Genomic DNA, 17,500 nt, shown 5'->3' on the forward strand with positions numbered 1-17,500 from the left:
CTGGCTCATATCTGGGCCCTGTCTGCTCCAGAGTCAGCCACTGTCTGGCTCAGCTCCGTGTGTGTGCTTGTGTGTATCTGTGTGTGTGTGTGTGTGTGTGTGTGTGTGTGTGTGTGTGTGTGTGTGTGTGTGTTTATGCTGAAGTATGGAAAATGTTGCACTATTGCTGCAGGCATTGCGCTGGAAATAAATGTGATTGATGTATTTGTGCATGGATTGCTGCAGGTTATGTGTTGCGCTGAACACAATGTTTAGCTAAGAAAGGCTATGAAACCTTTGTCGGCAAAAGTCGGCAAAGGGAATGTGTGTGTGTGTGTCTTCATCCTCACTAGTCACAACGTTTTGTGCCCAGATGGATGGGCTTAGCAACCTGCTTGTGGGTTTGGTTGTTTGTGTGTGCACATGTGTGTGTTTTATTAAATACATCCAAGAGTTTTCCTCTTCTCCCCTTACCCTCCCTGTCTCCCTAACCTGCTTAACTATCCGCCTGTTTATCACTTTTCTTCAGACAGGCCTGAGAATTTGCCCCCCTGAATCCAGCAGTCAGTGTCCTCATGTTTAAAACAACAGCAGCATGATGGGTACTGACATCAAACGTCTGTCTCTCCCTCGCTCCCTAAACGGATAGAAGGGTCTCTCAAGGTTAACATAAAGACGCTCCGCTCCTTTGTTTACATCTTTATCTAATTGTGTTGTTGTTTGTTTATTTCTTCGGAAAACAAACTTTCGAGGTGCCATAAGGCCTCTCCTTGCTCGGCATGGCCTTTTGTTCTGCATCGTGATTGGACGTCATACTTTAAAATGCATTGTATAGGATTGGAGCCTGTAATTACTGGATGTGGGCACAGCGTGAATTCATACCGCAGGATTACTGGGGATGTTAAATATTTACAACCCGTAGTCTGAGAAGAAAATAAAAAACAAAACAAAGCAAAGAAAAAAACAGTCGGCCTTAATTAGCTAGAAAATGGCCGCTTAAAGCCCAGCTGTTGTGTCCACATTGTTGCTGCATTATTTTGCTCCCTGGAAGGAAATGAGAAAAGAAGGGACAGGCGGAAGAGAAGTGGATTAATATTCCTGTGTGCAGCGCTGTGGTGTGACGATTTTTCATGTGGTGGTGTTTGAGAACAGCTGGTCTTTTCTCATGACCCAAGCTGCTGGAGCCGTCCTCCACCTGAGACAGGCGGTTTTGACCCTTCAAGTTTGGATGTAAACTTCAGCCTCTGCCATTTCCCCCTTACAAGCTCCTGAACAGAGTCGTGACAGCACACAGAGCTCCTATGTGGGTGTGTGTGTGTGTGTGTGTGTGTGTGTGTGTGTGTGTGTGTGCGTTTGTGTGTGTGTAAAAAGAAGGGGAGGGGACAGCAGGTCGCTACAGAACAGCTGCGACACACAGGGGAAGCAGAGGAGGTTTAAATTAGACAGCACCGCGACACAGTTAGTGCTAGAACCAGGACAGCCCTGACTAAACACACACACCCACACACATGCACACACACACACCCATACACACACAAACACACACACCCATACACACACACACACATGCACACACACACACACACACACCCATACACACACACAAAATGGTGCTGTGGCTGACAACAACATCATGCCCCACACCAAGGCTTTGATTCATTTAACGTTAATAATGTTATTAACCTGTAATAAACCATTTACTACACTGTCCTCCTCATTTGTGTCCTCATTTGTGTCTCCTTCCTTTTTAGGCACTGTCTAAGATGTGATATTTTTCCCCAAATACTGTACTCAATACATGCTTTCATATTCACGTGGCAAATTAATTGAAATGACATGGAAGGGGATTAGTAGAGCCACAAATAAAATATTATATACAGTATTAGAATATAAATCTTGCAAGGCAGTCATTTCTTGGTTGTATAAGAGAAGTACACCCCCTTGTAGTTATATAGTGAGAAGAGTGGCGTGTGTTTCCTGTGGGCAGTGGTACATTTAGGGAGAGGCGGCGTTGACATTTCAGAGCAGCGGAGAGCAGTAGAGAGAGGTAGAGAGAGAGCAGTAGAGAGAGGTAGAGAGAGAGAGGGAGGTAGAGAGAGAGAGCGGTAGAGAGCAGTAGAGAGAGGTAGAGAGAGGTAGAGCAGTAAAGAGAGGCTGAGAGAGAGCAGTAGAGAGAGAGAGAGAGAGGTAGAGAGCAGTAGAGAGAGGTAGAGAGCAGTAAAGAGAGGTAGAGAGCGGTAGAGAGAGGTAGAGAGCGGTAGAGAGCAGTAGAGAGAGAGCAGTAAAGAGAGGTAGAGAGAGAGCGGTAGAGGGAGAGCACTAGAGAGGTAGAGAGAGAGTGGTAGAGAGCGGTAGAGAGCGGTAGAGAGCGGTAGAGAGCAGTAAAGAGCGGTAGAGAGCGGTAGAGAGAGGTAGAGAGAGAGAGGGAGGTAGAGAGAGAGAGCGGTAGAGAGCAGTAGAGAGAGGTAGAGAGCAGTAAAGAGCGGTAGAGAGAGAGAGCAGTAGAGAGGAGTAGAGAGAGGTAGAGAGAGAGAGAGAGGGGTAGAGAGCAGTAGAGAGAGGTAGAGAGAGAGCGGTAGAGAGCAGTAGAGAGAGAGCAGTAAAGAGCGGTAGAGAGAGATAGAGGTAGAGAGCGGTAGAGAGTGGTAGAGAGCAGTAGAGAGCAGTAGAGAGTGGTAGAGAGCAGTAGAGAGCAGTAGAGAGCGGTAGAGAGTGGTAGAGAGAGAGGCAGAGAGCAGTAGAGAGAGAGCAGTAGAGAGCAGGGCTTACCCTCGGGGCAGTAGCAGTGGGGTCCACCAAGACTACTAGAGCAGGAGGCTCCGTTTCTACAAGGCTGAGACAGACAGTGGTCCACCAGAGCGTGGCAACGATCCCCCTCAAAGCCTAGAATGCACACACACACACACACACACACACACACACACACACACACACACACACACACACACACACACACACACACACACGTACCCGCATACACACATGCACATTCACGCGTTCGCATGCACACGCACATTTACACACACACACAATCAGGTAGAAGTGAGCTCTGATCTCACGCCTTTAACTTGACAAGTGCACAAACAAAAGAGCTAAATTGCAATCAGTCATTCGAATCAGCCAAGCTCTCCCATTAACATCAAGCATTCTCACCTAGCTTTCAAGGGGCTATGTGACAGGTGTGCTAAAGCCCTCACAAGACCGTCATGTGCAGCTCACAACAGCAGGCATCTTACAAGGTGGTTCAGATGTATCTGCATATCCTGAACCAATGTAAAGCCCAAGGATGAGTGCTTAAGTGTGTTTGTGTTTCTGATTGTCTGCACATGGACATGCATGACTTCAGTTTCGACTCTTTCATCAAACCTTAATGAGGTGTGTGTGTGTGTGTGTTTATGTGTGTATTTGTGTGTGTGTGTGTGTGTGTGTGTGTGTGTATGTGTGCGCGCTTATTTCTGCGGCTGTTTTTCCCCCAGACCTTAATGAGATATGGCTTGAAATCAAGCTTATGCAGCTCTCCTCTCTCTCCCTCTTTCCCTTTTTATCTATCTCCCTCACCCCTCTCTCTCACACACACAGGCGTGCTAGTTCTCCCAAGGGAGTGTAAAATCCACTGCAGTCCTGACAAAGTTTGGGCCCCGAATAATATTAATAGCCGAGATCAAAGACAGAGGGTTTTGCATGCACATCAAGCCTCTCCTTCAGTGCCAGCCATCAGACCACTGCAGCTATTCCTGTCCACACATCCACACACATCCACACACATCCACAGATCCACACATCCACACATCTACACATACACACATCCACACACATCCACACACATCCACACACATCCACAGATCCACACATCCACACACATCCACAGATCCACACATCCACACACATCCCCACATCCACACACATCCACACATCCACACATACACACATCCCTACATCCACACACATCCACACATCCCTACACATCCACACACATCCACACATCCCTACATCCACACACATCCACACACATCCACACATCCCTACATCCACACACATCCACACACATCCACACATCCACACACATCCACAGATCCACACACATCCACACATCCACACACATCCACACACATCCCCACATCCACACACATCCACACACATCCACAGATCCACAGATCCACACACATCCACAGATCCACACATCCCTACATCCACACACATCCACACACATCCACACATCCACACATCCCTACATCCACACACATCCACACACATCCACACATCCACACATCCACACACATCCACAGATCCACACATCCACACACATCCACACATCCACACATCCCTACATCCACACACATCCACACATCCACACACATCCACACACATCCACACACATCCACACACATCCCCACATCCACAGATCCACACATCCACACATTCCTACATCCACACATCCACACACATCCACACATCCACACATACACACAGCTCTACATCCACACATACACACATACACACACATCCACACATCCACACATCCCTACATCCACACATCCCTACAGCCGTACACCCTACATCCACACATCCACAAACATCCACACACATCCACACACATCCACACACATCCCCACATCCACAGATCCACACATCCACACATTCCTACATCCACACATCCACACATCCACACATCCACACATCCACACACATCCACACATACACACATACACACAGCTCTACATCCACACATACACACATACACACACATCCACACATTCACACATCCACACATCCACACATCCACACATCCCTACATCCACACACATCCACACATCCCTACATCCACACATCCAAACATCCCTACAACCCTACAACCCTACAGTCCTACATCCTCTTAAGGAACACAGACAGAGGAGTCAGTGATGTCCCACACTCACATACAGAACCCCATTACTGCCCCTTAAACCCATTTCTGTGTCATAGGGAACATGTTATTCCACATTCTATAACATTAATAGGATGCATCATGTTATTCCACATTCTATAACATTAATAAAAAACAGAATTCTACTCCATCTCTCTCACACACACACACACACACACACACACACACACACACACACACACACACACACACACACCTGGTTGGCAGGAACAGGTGAAGTTCCGTCCCTGTCCCCCTTGTCTCAGGTCGGCGCAGGTGCCGTTGTTCTCGCACGGCTTGTGGTGACACGCGTCATACTCCTCACAGAAGATTCCGGTAAAGCCATCGTCACATTCACAGTAGAAGGTGTCCTACAGGAAGAGGCCGTGGGAACATTTTAATATTAATAAATAAAATGGCACTTGCAACTACATCACTGAGTGGCCAGTGGCTGTTTTACATTGAAACTGATCTGCAGCAGAATTGCATTTTTTGTTTGTGTTTGCACACGGAACACATATGTTCCTGCGGTGTTTTCAGGTCATGTGACACATGCAAAAGCGTTAGCACCTCGTAGCACATTTATGGTGATGAAGTTGATAATCACACTAACACCACATTTTTCCGGAAGGATATTGATGATCTTCTCTGTTTCTTTCTATCTCTTCTCCACCTCCATCTCTCTCTCTATCTCTCTCTCTCTCTCTCTCTTTTTGTCAGTGATGAATCTGTCTGAGAGGAGGACAGCTGGCGTCCATCTCTGGGCTTGAGATTAATCGCCCTCATCTCTCCTCTCTCGTTGGACCCCTTACCCCTCCCTCGACCCCCTGCTCTCTTTCTCTCTTTCTTTCCTCTGCTCTCAGATCCCTTCGTTCTGTCACTCCTTCGCCTCACCTAATTTCTTTCTCTCTTTCTCCTCATTTCCCTCTGTTCCTGTCTTTCTCTGGGCCAAGGTGAAGCTTAATCACCTGTTCGCTGCTCTGTGTCTGACACTAGGGGCCAAGCTTAGAGCACTGGAATCCCCATGCTCTGCCTGAGTCCCTGAATCCTCAGAGGAGGAAAAAAAAAATAACGGGATGGATGGATGGGGGGAAAGAAGAAAAGAGACAGCTGTGGAGAAAGAGAGGCAGTTTCCCCTTATACTTTCTTCTCCACAGGGATCAACTAGAGTAGAGAGAGAGAGAGAGAGAGAGAGAGAGAGAAACGGAGGTAGCACTCAGCTATTAAGCTGTTCCTGTACCTTGGTGCATATTTTCTATCCTGCTTCAGTTACCATGGTGATGTGAAACCTGGTTTCCTCAGTCTTTCTCTTTCTCTTTCTCTATCTCTCTCTCCCTCCACCTCTCTCTCTCTAGCCCCAATAACACTCCATCTGTGTTGACACGGCCATGTAGTTCCTGTTTATGACTGAAGTAACAGCAGCTCTGAATAAGTGATGTGTGTTAGAGGCATTTGTATGGTGTGTGTGTGTGTGTGTGTGTGTGTGTGTGTGTGTGTGCATGAATGCATTTGTCCGTGTGTGTGAATGTGTCTGTGAACGTATCTGTGTGTTGGCTGCATTCTGTTTTTGTATGCACTTCCTCCTCTGAATCATAGCACACACACACACACACACACACACACACAATTCCATCTGCTTTTTCAGCTACAAGGATCTGATCTGCCCTTCCTCTACTCCTTTCTTATATCTATGTATTTTAGTCTTCTCCTCTCAGCTTCATCTAGCAGAGCCTCGGCTCGGGCCAAACCCATTAATCACCTGGCAGCACAGAGACTGACCTGGGATCAGGTTAAATTCATTAGGAGAGGAGCCTCGGACTTACACCAGAGACAGACTCAGAATCGGGCCCATCTGTGGACTTCACGTGGACATCTATTTCAGTTAATTTACCTACGCTGTAGCAAAGAAACATTGCTTTTCCATACAATGCTTTTTACCCCTAAAGGATAAAATAGACGTAAAGACATACAAAAGTAATCCACTTTGTATTCTTTCTATGAAGTTTCCGTATGTCCTTCTATGATCTATATTTGCATTGCGTTTGCAGTGTCTTACTCATTTTTGCCATAAGAAGGGAACACAGCACTGTGTGTGCTGCCTGTTGTGCTGATGTGAATCAGGTGCAACCGTTGTAGACCATTTAGCGCATCCCCGCCCCTCCCCCTTCACCTACCACAGAGGGCTGAGTGATGCACTTGCCCTTCCCAGAGCATTGTGGGTCGCTGAAGCTGCTTCCTGGTTCCACGCAGCTGCTGGCCTTCCGTGTGATGTGCAGCCGCAGCGCCACCTCCGGGCCCTCAGGAGTGCCTAGGCGCAGGACACCTGAGAGGGGGGGTCACACAGTAACACACATGTGCATATATAAGATGGCGACACAGGACACACACACACACACACACACACACACACACACACACACACACACACACACACACACCACACACCACACACCACATACACCACACACCACAGAAGAGTGGATGTTCTGGAGTAAGGGGAAGTAAATGCTCGTGTGCTGCCGATCAAGCAGCCTGGAGCTGAAGGAAACCTCGGAAACCTGTCAGGATTGCACCCGGCACTACCTTTTGCCGTCGGACAAGAAATGCGTCTTTTCAAGGCTTTTTTCAAGCCAATTCAGTGAGGTTGATGGAGACATTTAGATCTTCAGACCTCCACATCAAAGGATGAAATGTCAAAAGAAATTGTAAACTAGATATTTGTTTTCTCACTCAAAATCTTTGAATGTGTAGAAACATCTGTAATATTTGAGTTGTTGGCTTGTTATTCAGTGTCACATTTTCTGCATGAAATAGATTCGCCTCCCTACTTACTGCCATATGCTGCACAATCTGGTTAGGATTTGCCTTTAAGAGACAAGCCATGAATGGTGACAGAAATACATGGCCAGTGGCACTTGCTCATTAAAATCATGACAATCATTAACAGATTATGCACGCAACATAAATTTGGCAAATATGGATAGACGGTTAAGATAAAATGGGTAGAAATACACATTCCCCATATCTTTCTTGTGCTCATTTCATTCAGCAACACACACACAGATGTATAGGTATGTGCACACACACACACACACACACACACACACACAAACACACACACAGAGTCAACAGGCATACATATACACATACTCACACACACATAGAAGCCTAACAGGATGTGCATGGTTCCGTATGTTTTACACTGAAAAGGGTTTCTCTATAGAAAGCCTATAGATGTCAAAGAGTCTTGTCACCCTCCTGAAAAGAGTCTCTTCAAAGAGAACAAGCAAGAAAGAGAGAGAGAGGGAGAGAAAGGCAGCCTCCTTCCCTTCCCAACATCCCTCTCCACCATATTAATTCTTGACACCTCTGCCAGACTCGTGTTCCTCTGGTCTTTTATCAAACAAGAAACAGGGTGAAAGGAAGGAAGGTTCCCAGGAGCACACATGCACACCAGGCGAGACGCAGTGCCGTGTGCTGGGGAATGAGAGGAGCTATTCCAGGAACAAGACTATGCCCACAGGACCTGATTGTTTAGCTCCTTTCTTGTTGCATATAAACATTTTATCTTGCACCTACAACGGGGGATTGTGGGAAAACCATATCTCTGTCGTGACTGGGTTCATAGTTGTTTACTTGAGACCATGCAGAGGATTGTACAGCAGCTTAAAACACACCACTGTCCCTATGTGACTGGGCTTGGAGTTTTGGTTCCGCAGAAGCACCGGTTCTTAGGGCCTCATTTCTGTCAGTGGAACTAGTAATTTCTGCCGGTTCTTGTGAACAGAGGGACTCATTTTGGTCCGGTTTAGGTTGACTGAGAGGAGACCCCAGGCACCACCAGGAGAGGTGTGGATTAGGGCGGCTGAGGAGAGACGTTCTGTGACTGCGAAGGTGGGACGTCCATATTTCACAAGGTGCAAATGCTTCCATGGAGGAGCTGAAGGACTGCACAGTTTATCAAATAGGTGTCAAAGATCTTAGACATCTCTGCAGGCTGTTGGAAGATTTCAATAGTTTATATTTCACAACATTATTTACTTCATGACAAATATTTCCAATCTCTGCATTTTTCCCTTTGACTCTAACATGCCAAATGGCTGACACAAGGCTTATTAGCTTTTAACAGCTTATTGTGAGTAGCCAGGCTTTCCTGTCTGCAGTCATTGTATGCTTTTGCCCTCACACCTAGGACTTGGCCCTCCAGATACACCCCTACTGTTCCCCTTCCCGCCATACACATAGAAGCAGTGTTCTGTTTCCCTATGTCTGAGCCTGATGTGATTTTGCTGTCAAATTGCAACGCAAATTGCTGATGTGGATTGCTGCATGGTACAAGATGCTTGTGGTGAGAGCCAGGAGTGATGTTGTGAGATTGAAGAAGCAACGCTACCTACGGAAGACAAAGGGACTCAAAGCCACCGCAAAAGAAACTACAACTGCACTATGGACAGCAGTCTCCTCATCTCCTCTCCTGGTCTGGTCAGATGAATACGCACGCACTGCTGAAGGTTAAGGATCCTGTGGAAGTTTCATACAACACTCCAGCCCCCCACTCCACCCACACACACACACACACACACACACACACACACGCACACGCACACACACACACGCACACTTACCAATGAAGTAATCCTGGCCCATGCGGAGCGAGGCGTCCGGGAGGACCAGACCATCAGGAGCTTGTAGGGGGGGGATGACTGATCCCCCTACCAGGGAACATGTGGCAAACTCCGACACACCCACACGCCACAGCACCGGGGCCCCACTCACGTTCACCAGGATCCTACCGAGACAGAGGGGGGGGGGGGGAGTAGGGACTCATTACCACAATGAGGAACACCGTGTACCAGTGCTGAACCCTTTTTATAAATACTATTAATATCTGAGCAAGGGTGTGTAAATATGTATGTGAATTTGGCTCTCAGAAATAAAGACGCACACCCATACACACACACATACACACACACACACAAACACTAACAAACACACAGACCCATTAGCATACTGCAAACATCACAAAGTCCACATCTGCATAGCATCGTGAGTTTCCGCATCACGCAGGGTGTGTTGTGACGGGTGCTTTGAGTCATATAAACACAAGTCAACACAAACACAGACGCAGAGTATTTTTAAAATAATGAACACATCTATGAGTGGTCTCAAGGCGCCTGCCAGGTCTGCACACTGATGTATTCCTCTGTGTATCAAAACTGTGCTGTGTGTGGGTGGAGAGCTGTTGCCATCACGTCTGGGCTGTCAGTGCCATTTATCAGATTTATGTTGAATTTTTCTTCAAGTGTACTCATTTGACCCCTAAGGATGGCCTTTAAAGAGCCTATGTAGATCCACAATTCAGAATGCAGAAGATGAACTGCTGAACATAGAAGGTTCTAGAAGGTTCTAGGGAAGTTCAGTAGGTGACTGGGGTGTGTGGTGGAGGCTGGAGGGCAGTGTTTGTGATGTGGTAGAGGGTTAGGTGGGTTGTCAGTGATGCTTACTTCACATCTGTGTCCTCTGCAACCTCCAAAGACACGGTCAGCATTCCAGAAGTGCCACAACCTGAACCATCCCTCACCTGCAATACACACAAACACATAAACACATACACACACACACACACACACACACACACACACACACACACACACAGACAAAAAAACATAATATTAAACATTCATAGAGGATATGCACGCACTGAAATTATAGCAGAATCTTCAACACAAACACACGCACTTGCGCACACGCATGAGCGCGCACACACACACACACACACACACACACAAACACGCTTGTCTTACCTGCTCATCGTCCCACTGGACCTCCACAAACCTCTGTCCGGCTTTTGGCAGCCACGGTAGCAGGGTGGGTGGGGCCTGTGTGGTGCTGGGGACGGTGGTTGGCTCAGTGGTTTGAGTGGCGGTAGTTGGCGTGACTGGTGTGGCGGGGGTGGCGTGCTCGGGGGCGAAGTTCTCTGCAACATCCCAGATGGGCTCGTTTGGGTCAAACTTTGGCTGGTCACACCGGTCCCCCCCGAACCCTTCGCTGCACTCACACGTGAAGACCTCTGCCTCGTCGCCACGGCTGCAGTTACCATGGACACAGGGGCTGCTGGCACAAGGGTCTGCGAAAAACTGCAGGCAAACAGCAGGAGTTCAGAAAAACAGAGAAAACACAAACAAAACAAACAGATAAACAAGCCAAACAAAAACAACAAAAGGGCACAATTCCTCAGAACTGTTAAAACTGTAGAAAACTGCAGAAGAAGGAGCCTCTTTTTTAACTTCTAACTGCACCCCCAATGCACACACACTCTACACATACTCAGTCCCGACGCACTTGACAAAACTCCTGTATCTGTGGCTGGTTGTTAGCCGGCGCCTCCTGGGGTTATGGCATCCATAATTCAGCCTTTGTTCTGTGAGAGCATCTAGCTCCAGAACGGCTCTCTCCCGGCTCCTGCTTACCATGCACAAGTCAGACACACAGCTCCTGCTGCACTTTACAACACTGCAGCCTCAGCCTCTATCTCTCTCTCCCTCTCTCTCTCTCTCTCTCTCTCTCCCTCTCTCCCTCTCTCTCTCTCTCTCTCTCCCTCTCTCCCTCTCTCTCTCTCCCTCTCTCCCTCTCCCCCTCTCTCTCTCTCCCTCTCTCTACTTCTCTCTCTCCCTCCACCTCTCTCTCTCCCTCCCTATTCCCCCCTCTCTTGCTTTTACCCTCTCCCATTGTCCTCCCCCCCCCATCTTTCCGTTTCTCTCTTTCTTTCTCTCTCTCATGTACAGTGGGAGGATGAATGATCATTCACAGCCCCCTTGGATAATGCCATTGATATAAATATATATCGACTCCCTCTATACAGTACCCCTTCTCCCTCCCCTCCTCCTCCCCTTGGCTCTGCTGCTTCTGCAGTGGGACTCCACAGTCACACATTTGTCATTCTTTTGTGAGGTGACACAGTTTATTATTAGCTTCTGTAGGTCTAGATCATACATTTTCTTGTCTTCCTGAGAAAGCAGTCAAGTCCGCATAATGACCATTCTCTCTCGTTCCAACACACACACCAAGTAAATGCAACACGCGTGCACACACACAGACATACACACACAGAGGCACACACAGATATAGACACAGACTCGCACACACACACACACAGACACACACACACACAGACACAGTGTGTGCATGTGTCTTTGTGTAATGCGTGACACAATACTAAAAAGTCATTTTCAAGGGTAAGTAATTCAGGAGCTGTTGTTTTCAGTTATCAACAGAGACCAGATGAGTGAAGTGCTATGGAGCTGATGACTGTGTTAATGAACTATAAGAGATGAAAGGGGTAAACAGGCAAACACACACACACACACACACACACACACAGCTCTTTAAAAAGAGACTGTAATGTCCTTGCTCTTATCGGACTCAGGCGCACACACACTTACACTCTGTCACGCCGCAAGGAGCACTGAACTTTCCAAAGGCATCACCACTGAGGCAAGAGTGTGTTGGAATGGAATGTCAATGGTCCTGAAACTCAGAAAATGTGTGAATGTGTGTGTGTGTGTGTGTCTGTGTGTGTGTGTGTGTGTGTGTGTGTGTGTGTGTGTGTGTGTGTGTGTGTGAGAGGGAGTATGTAAGTGTGTGTGTGTGTGTGTGTGTGTGTGTGTGTGTGTGTGTGTGGTCTGACTCATGGCTCATTATCACTTCTCTTTCACTCCATTCCACTGATTTCCCAACTCTCTGTGTCTTCCTGTCATATCTCTCAAACTCACTCTGTGATTCTCTCCCCTTTCCTGCTGTCACAGTCAGAGTTAAGAGACATTAACTCTAACCAGTGTATATGTGTGGGGTTGTGGGCATGTCTTTGTGTATGTATGTGTGTGTGTGTGTGTTTGTGTGTGTTGTGTGTGTGTGTGTGAGTGTGTGTGTATAGGCAACTTTAAGTGTTTAAGTGTCTTTACACCCTACCTAAACAAAATAAATAACTCTGAGCATTGTGTTTCATGTTTCCGTAGCGCTGTGGGTGGGGAGACAGGATCGATACAGATGCAAGGACCCTTGTGTGTGTGTGTGTATGTGTGTGTGTGTGTGTGTGTGTGTGTGTGTGTGTGTGTGTGTGTGTGTGGTCTGATACAGATGCAAGGACCCTTTTTAGTCAATTGGGCTCTTCAATCTGACAGAGAGCACTTGGCCCCAGGTCAGCGATGCTTGGAGCTCTCCTCCTACATTCATCTATTCACTTCACCTCCTCCCATTTGAATGGTGTTTATTTGTGTTTGTACGTTTGTCTGTCTTCATCCCGAATGACAGACAGAGGGAAGAGAGAGAGAGAGAGAGAGAGAGAGAGAGAGAGAGAGAGAGAGAGAGAGAGAGTGAGTAGTGGATGGTTTGTTTTAAATATTCCTGACATCCATCGACTGACTTCAGTCAAAAACATCTGGTATGTGAGAGGAGCCGGCAAGCATCCTCACACACATCTCTCTCTCTCTCTCTCTCTCTCTCTCCCACACTGTGTTCAAAGTCTGGACAAAGCACAGCAAGGAGGACTGAAATGTTTGACAAAGAATTCACCGATGTACCGCTAGCTCACTCGCTTGAATTCCATTTGAATTTAAAAAAAGCAATGGTTGCCATGGCAACCAATAGGAGGAGATTTGAATGAATAATTTGTAAGGGATAATGTATGGTCTGCCAGTCATTCTCGAAAGATAAACAACAAGCAGGACCCCAACGTGCAGCGTGAGATACTTCGGTTTTAAACTGATTGTAGTGGGTGAGCAAAGTTCACACAACTATTGATAAATGTTAATAATTAAGGCTACGTAACAAAACATGACTCCTCTTTCTGTGCAAATGAAAACAATAACTCTGAAGATGTTCTCCTGTCACATCCTTCTCTTGTTCATGTTGGAGTGCCATTCTCCCTCCTTCGTTATTTTGATAACATAGTCTCTGTCTTTCTCTTTATGTTGCCATTCCTCAACTCTATAATTTCCATTTGTTGTTATATTCCATGAAAACTTAGCAAACATCATTAACCTGAGGTCGGTCTGTTGTTATGTCTGGCACTTGGTTCTGGTCATGATCATTTAATGTTGCTGCCATAGCAATAGTTTCCATGGCTTCCGCTCAAACAAATGGCTGGTGGATGTAGCTGTTGTGGGACCTGTGCTGGATTGCAACCAGCACACCTCAGCAGCAGTGTGTGTTATAGCTTGTGTGTGTGTGTGTGAGTGTGTGTGTGAGTGTGAGTGTGTGTGTGTTTGCGGCGGTCTAATTGAACCGAGAGGATTTATCACGCAATAACTGTTTATGGGGCAGTGAGTCATCACAGAGTGCAGACGCAGACACACAACGGTTCACACACACACACACACACACACACACACACACACACACACACACACACACACACACACACACACACACACACACACACACACACACACACACACACACACACACACACACACACACACACACACACACACACACACACTCACACACACACACACACACACACACACTTGCTGTTACTGAGATATTGTAGAACACCATTCATCATGCAAGAGCAGTCTTGTTCATTAGATGGATGTGCAAAGTGATGAACATTATTATACGTCATATGGATCTGCTGTGACACCAGTTACCATGTTATCAAGCTTTTGTCAGCGCCAACTGTTTAGCTCACTAGTTTTAAAACCAAAACTCAGCAATGACTTCATCAAGTCAGCAATCCAAATATCAATATCCACTAGCATCAGTCCCTTAGTTGGCTTTAGGATGTGTAGAGGCTTGGTAATGTGTACAATTTCGATATCGTCATTATCAAAAAGGATGTGTACACATTACTCCACTCACATGAGAGAATATCAGTCTCAACTTTGCAGCCACTAGATTAACCACCTAAGCAGGTTCATGAATGACAGAGAGATATGAAACTCTAACTTTAATGAAGTATGTATGTGTGTTAATCATATGCCTTTGTGAGCTGAAACATGACTTTTCTGTTTCTGTATATTTTTGATCCTTAAGTGCTGACGTTTCTAACTCTGTGTATGTGCTTAAAAGTTGACCTTCTGTGCGTAAGCAAGTGCTGCTAAGAAGAGCTAGTAAACCACAAACTATGGTGCAGACATGCATATGCACACACATGCATGCACAGTCTCTGTGTTCTGTAATGACTGGAATTTCTGTGTCTCCATAGATACAGTAGCTAGGTAACCCCCCCCAAAAAACCAATTACTGTTTCACACTCTGGGAGCTGTGTGCATCTGTGTGGGTGTGTGTGTGAATGTGTGTGTGTGTGTGTGTGTATGAAAAATAGAGTGAGGATGAGGTTCATGTGGGCTGGCATGTTTGTGTGTGTGTGAGTGTGTGAGTGTGTGAGTGTGTGTGTGTGTGTGTGTGTGTGTGTGTGTGTGTGTGTGTGTGTGTGTGTGTCTGTGTGTGTGTGTGTGTGTGTCAAACTGCATACAACACCAGAACGAAATGGTGGAGAACTGACAGTCACAGCCATGATTATAAAACATTAGCTCACCTGTCAAACAGCTGTGCCGCTTTCTTTCTCTCTCTCTCTCTCTGTGTGTGTGCGTGTGCATAAGATAGACTTTAAGCTGTGAGGATGAGAGGCTTGAGGAGTGGGATGGCATTGCTCTCCACCCCACAGCAACTGCCTGGAGGAGGCGTCAGCATTAGCATATATTTCAGCCATGCTTAACTTTCTGTTGCATGTTTACATAAAGCGATCATCTCTGGGGTATAAAGTTTCTCTCCATCTCCCTCCCTCCCTCTCCCCCTCTCTCCCTCCGTTTCTCCCTTTTCCTCCCTCCCTCTCTCTCTGCTCCGTTGAGCGCTGCCAACTAAGACATTAAGAAAACCTATGGTGACGGTAAGCCTCCACAAACGCCTGCTTGAAATCGCCCTTCACCTGACAGTCGAGTCACACAGCGAGCTCCTCACAAGGCAACAGGTCATTAAGGCCTGCAGTAAAAACACTTCACATTCATTAACAGTCCAACTGGTGCTTGCTCACTGAACTGAACACACATAACATATAGTTACCACAGAAACAGGCACATTTTATCTTCAGTATACTAGTGGACATGATTCACTCGTAATCATAATGGATTATTAGAAAGGTTGGGTAGCCTAAGCAAGATAAGTACCTTTTACTAGCATTGTTACATAGAAATCGATGTTGTCATATGTGTCACATCACAGCATACAGTTTGTGTCCATTCCTTAGCCATGCTGCTGCACTCAGACCAGCTGGTGTGACCAGACTAACGAGATGATTTGGAGATTGATGTACAGGAAGTAGGCTCTCATGCCTGAATGCACATTATGAAATACGTAGGTAATGTCTTGTTTACCTTAATGTTTCGTGTTTACCTTTAATGTAACATCTCGTTCATCACCAAGAGGAAGTAGGAACCTAGTAGCATTTTGATTTGCAACAGTGTCAGTGCTTGCATTGCAATGGGTAAGCACTGACCAAAAACCATTGCTCTGCTACGCTGTACTCTAAAGCACACTGTACCTCTATACCTTCGACTCTAACTGTTCAGAGTGTGTCTCTGAGTAACTGTTGTGCTTTTGATGATTACCTTCTGGTCAGGGAGTAATTAACATCCAAGAAAGCAGGTGATAGCAGCCCTATCCGGCCAATCAACTGCTTTAATTACAAAATGAAGCTGCCTGTTGCCAGGTAACAGAGCACAGGATGTAATTGTCGAGGAAAAAGCTCCCTAGTACAGACACTGGCAAAATCCAGTGAGGTAACAGCAAACAGGAAGTAAGGGCATGGTTGTCAATGTCGGGGTTATTTTAAGAGAATCGACCAGGTTATGTCGGTAGTCTTTGTCCTCCTGCCAATGATCGTCACTTTGGTGGAAAACAAAGCTGTGTTAATGTGACTTCTATGAATAAGAACGGATCCCAGGTCTATGGCACATGCCATAACACCTGGACGTGTTTTTCTCTGTGGGATCACTGACATAAACTTGCCTCTAAATTGTAATCTGTAAATGCCCCCTATTGGACAGAGGTGGTACTGAGAGACAGCCCCTGGGGCCCTGGGGGAGGCCTGATCATTCCTATGGGACCTCGTGATCAAAATGGCTGCACTGTTCTGTCATTTTCCTGTATCAGCTACAACCGTAGTTCAACTAAGCCTCCTTTCAGTGTTTTTAAGTTCCCATGTATTTTCTATGCCAACGTACCAATCTAACCAAACCTCACTTCTCTAAAACAGCCCCACTCTTTCTCTCTCTCCTCCTCTGAATGTTCCCTCCTTTTCTGTAAAACAGCCCCACTCTTTCTCTCTCTCCTTGTTACGAACCTGTCTTTTTTAGTTCTTTTTCATCATTGACACCTGATCGTCCCCGGTACAAAAGGGCTTCCTCATTGTCTCACAGAAGGAGCACAACTAGGAGATCTGCATTTCGCTGGACGCTAACGTTTCGCCATTCTTCGATTAGCTTTTCGTGAACATTCGGGGCCTTTGGCCAACTTGACTCTGCTGGATCGTCGCGCAGCCTCACCCTGCTGCCTGGCCCCAGCTTTTGTGGACTTTGAGGTAATTTGTTGCAACTTGTGTCTGCCTTGCTGGCATTT

General features: G+C 46.5%; 1 protein-coding gene across 2 annotated transcripts in view; it reads right to left on the reverse strand.

Moving 5' to 3' along the window:
• dner (delta/notch-like EGF repeat containing) overlaps positions 1-17,500 on the reverse strand; it is a 48,076-nt gene that overhangs the window by 10,868 nt on the left and 19,708 nt on the right. Inside the window, exons 2-7 of one of the 2 annotated variants that reach the window (XM_031573790.2) lie at positions 10,687-11,019; positions 10,387-10,463; positions 9,508-9,671; positions 7,057-7,205; positions 5,100-5,253; positions 2,749-2,862 (exon numbers count right to left, since the gene is read on the reverse strand). In XM_031573790.2, coding sequence (XP_031429650.1) covers positions 2,749-2,862; positions 5,100-5,253; positions 7,057-7,205; positions 9,508-9,671; positions 10,387-10,463; positions 10,687-11,019 — 991 coding nt within the window. The remainder of the gene's footprint in view (positions 1-2,748; positions 2,863-5,099; positions 5,254-7,056; positions 7,206-9,507; positions 9,672-10,386; positions 10,464-10,686; positions 11,020-17,500) is intronic. The other variant, XM_031573791.2, reaches the window with a different exon arrangement.

This window comes from Clupea harengus, chromosome 9, assembly GCF_900700415.2.
Source record: "Clupea harengus chromosome 9, Ch_v2.0.2, whole genome shotgun sequence".
In the NCBI taxonomy this organism is placed as follows: Eukaryota; Metazoa; Chordata; class Actinopteri; order Clupeiformes; family Clupeidae; genus Clupea; species Clupea harengus.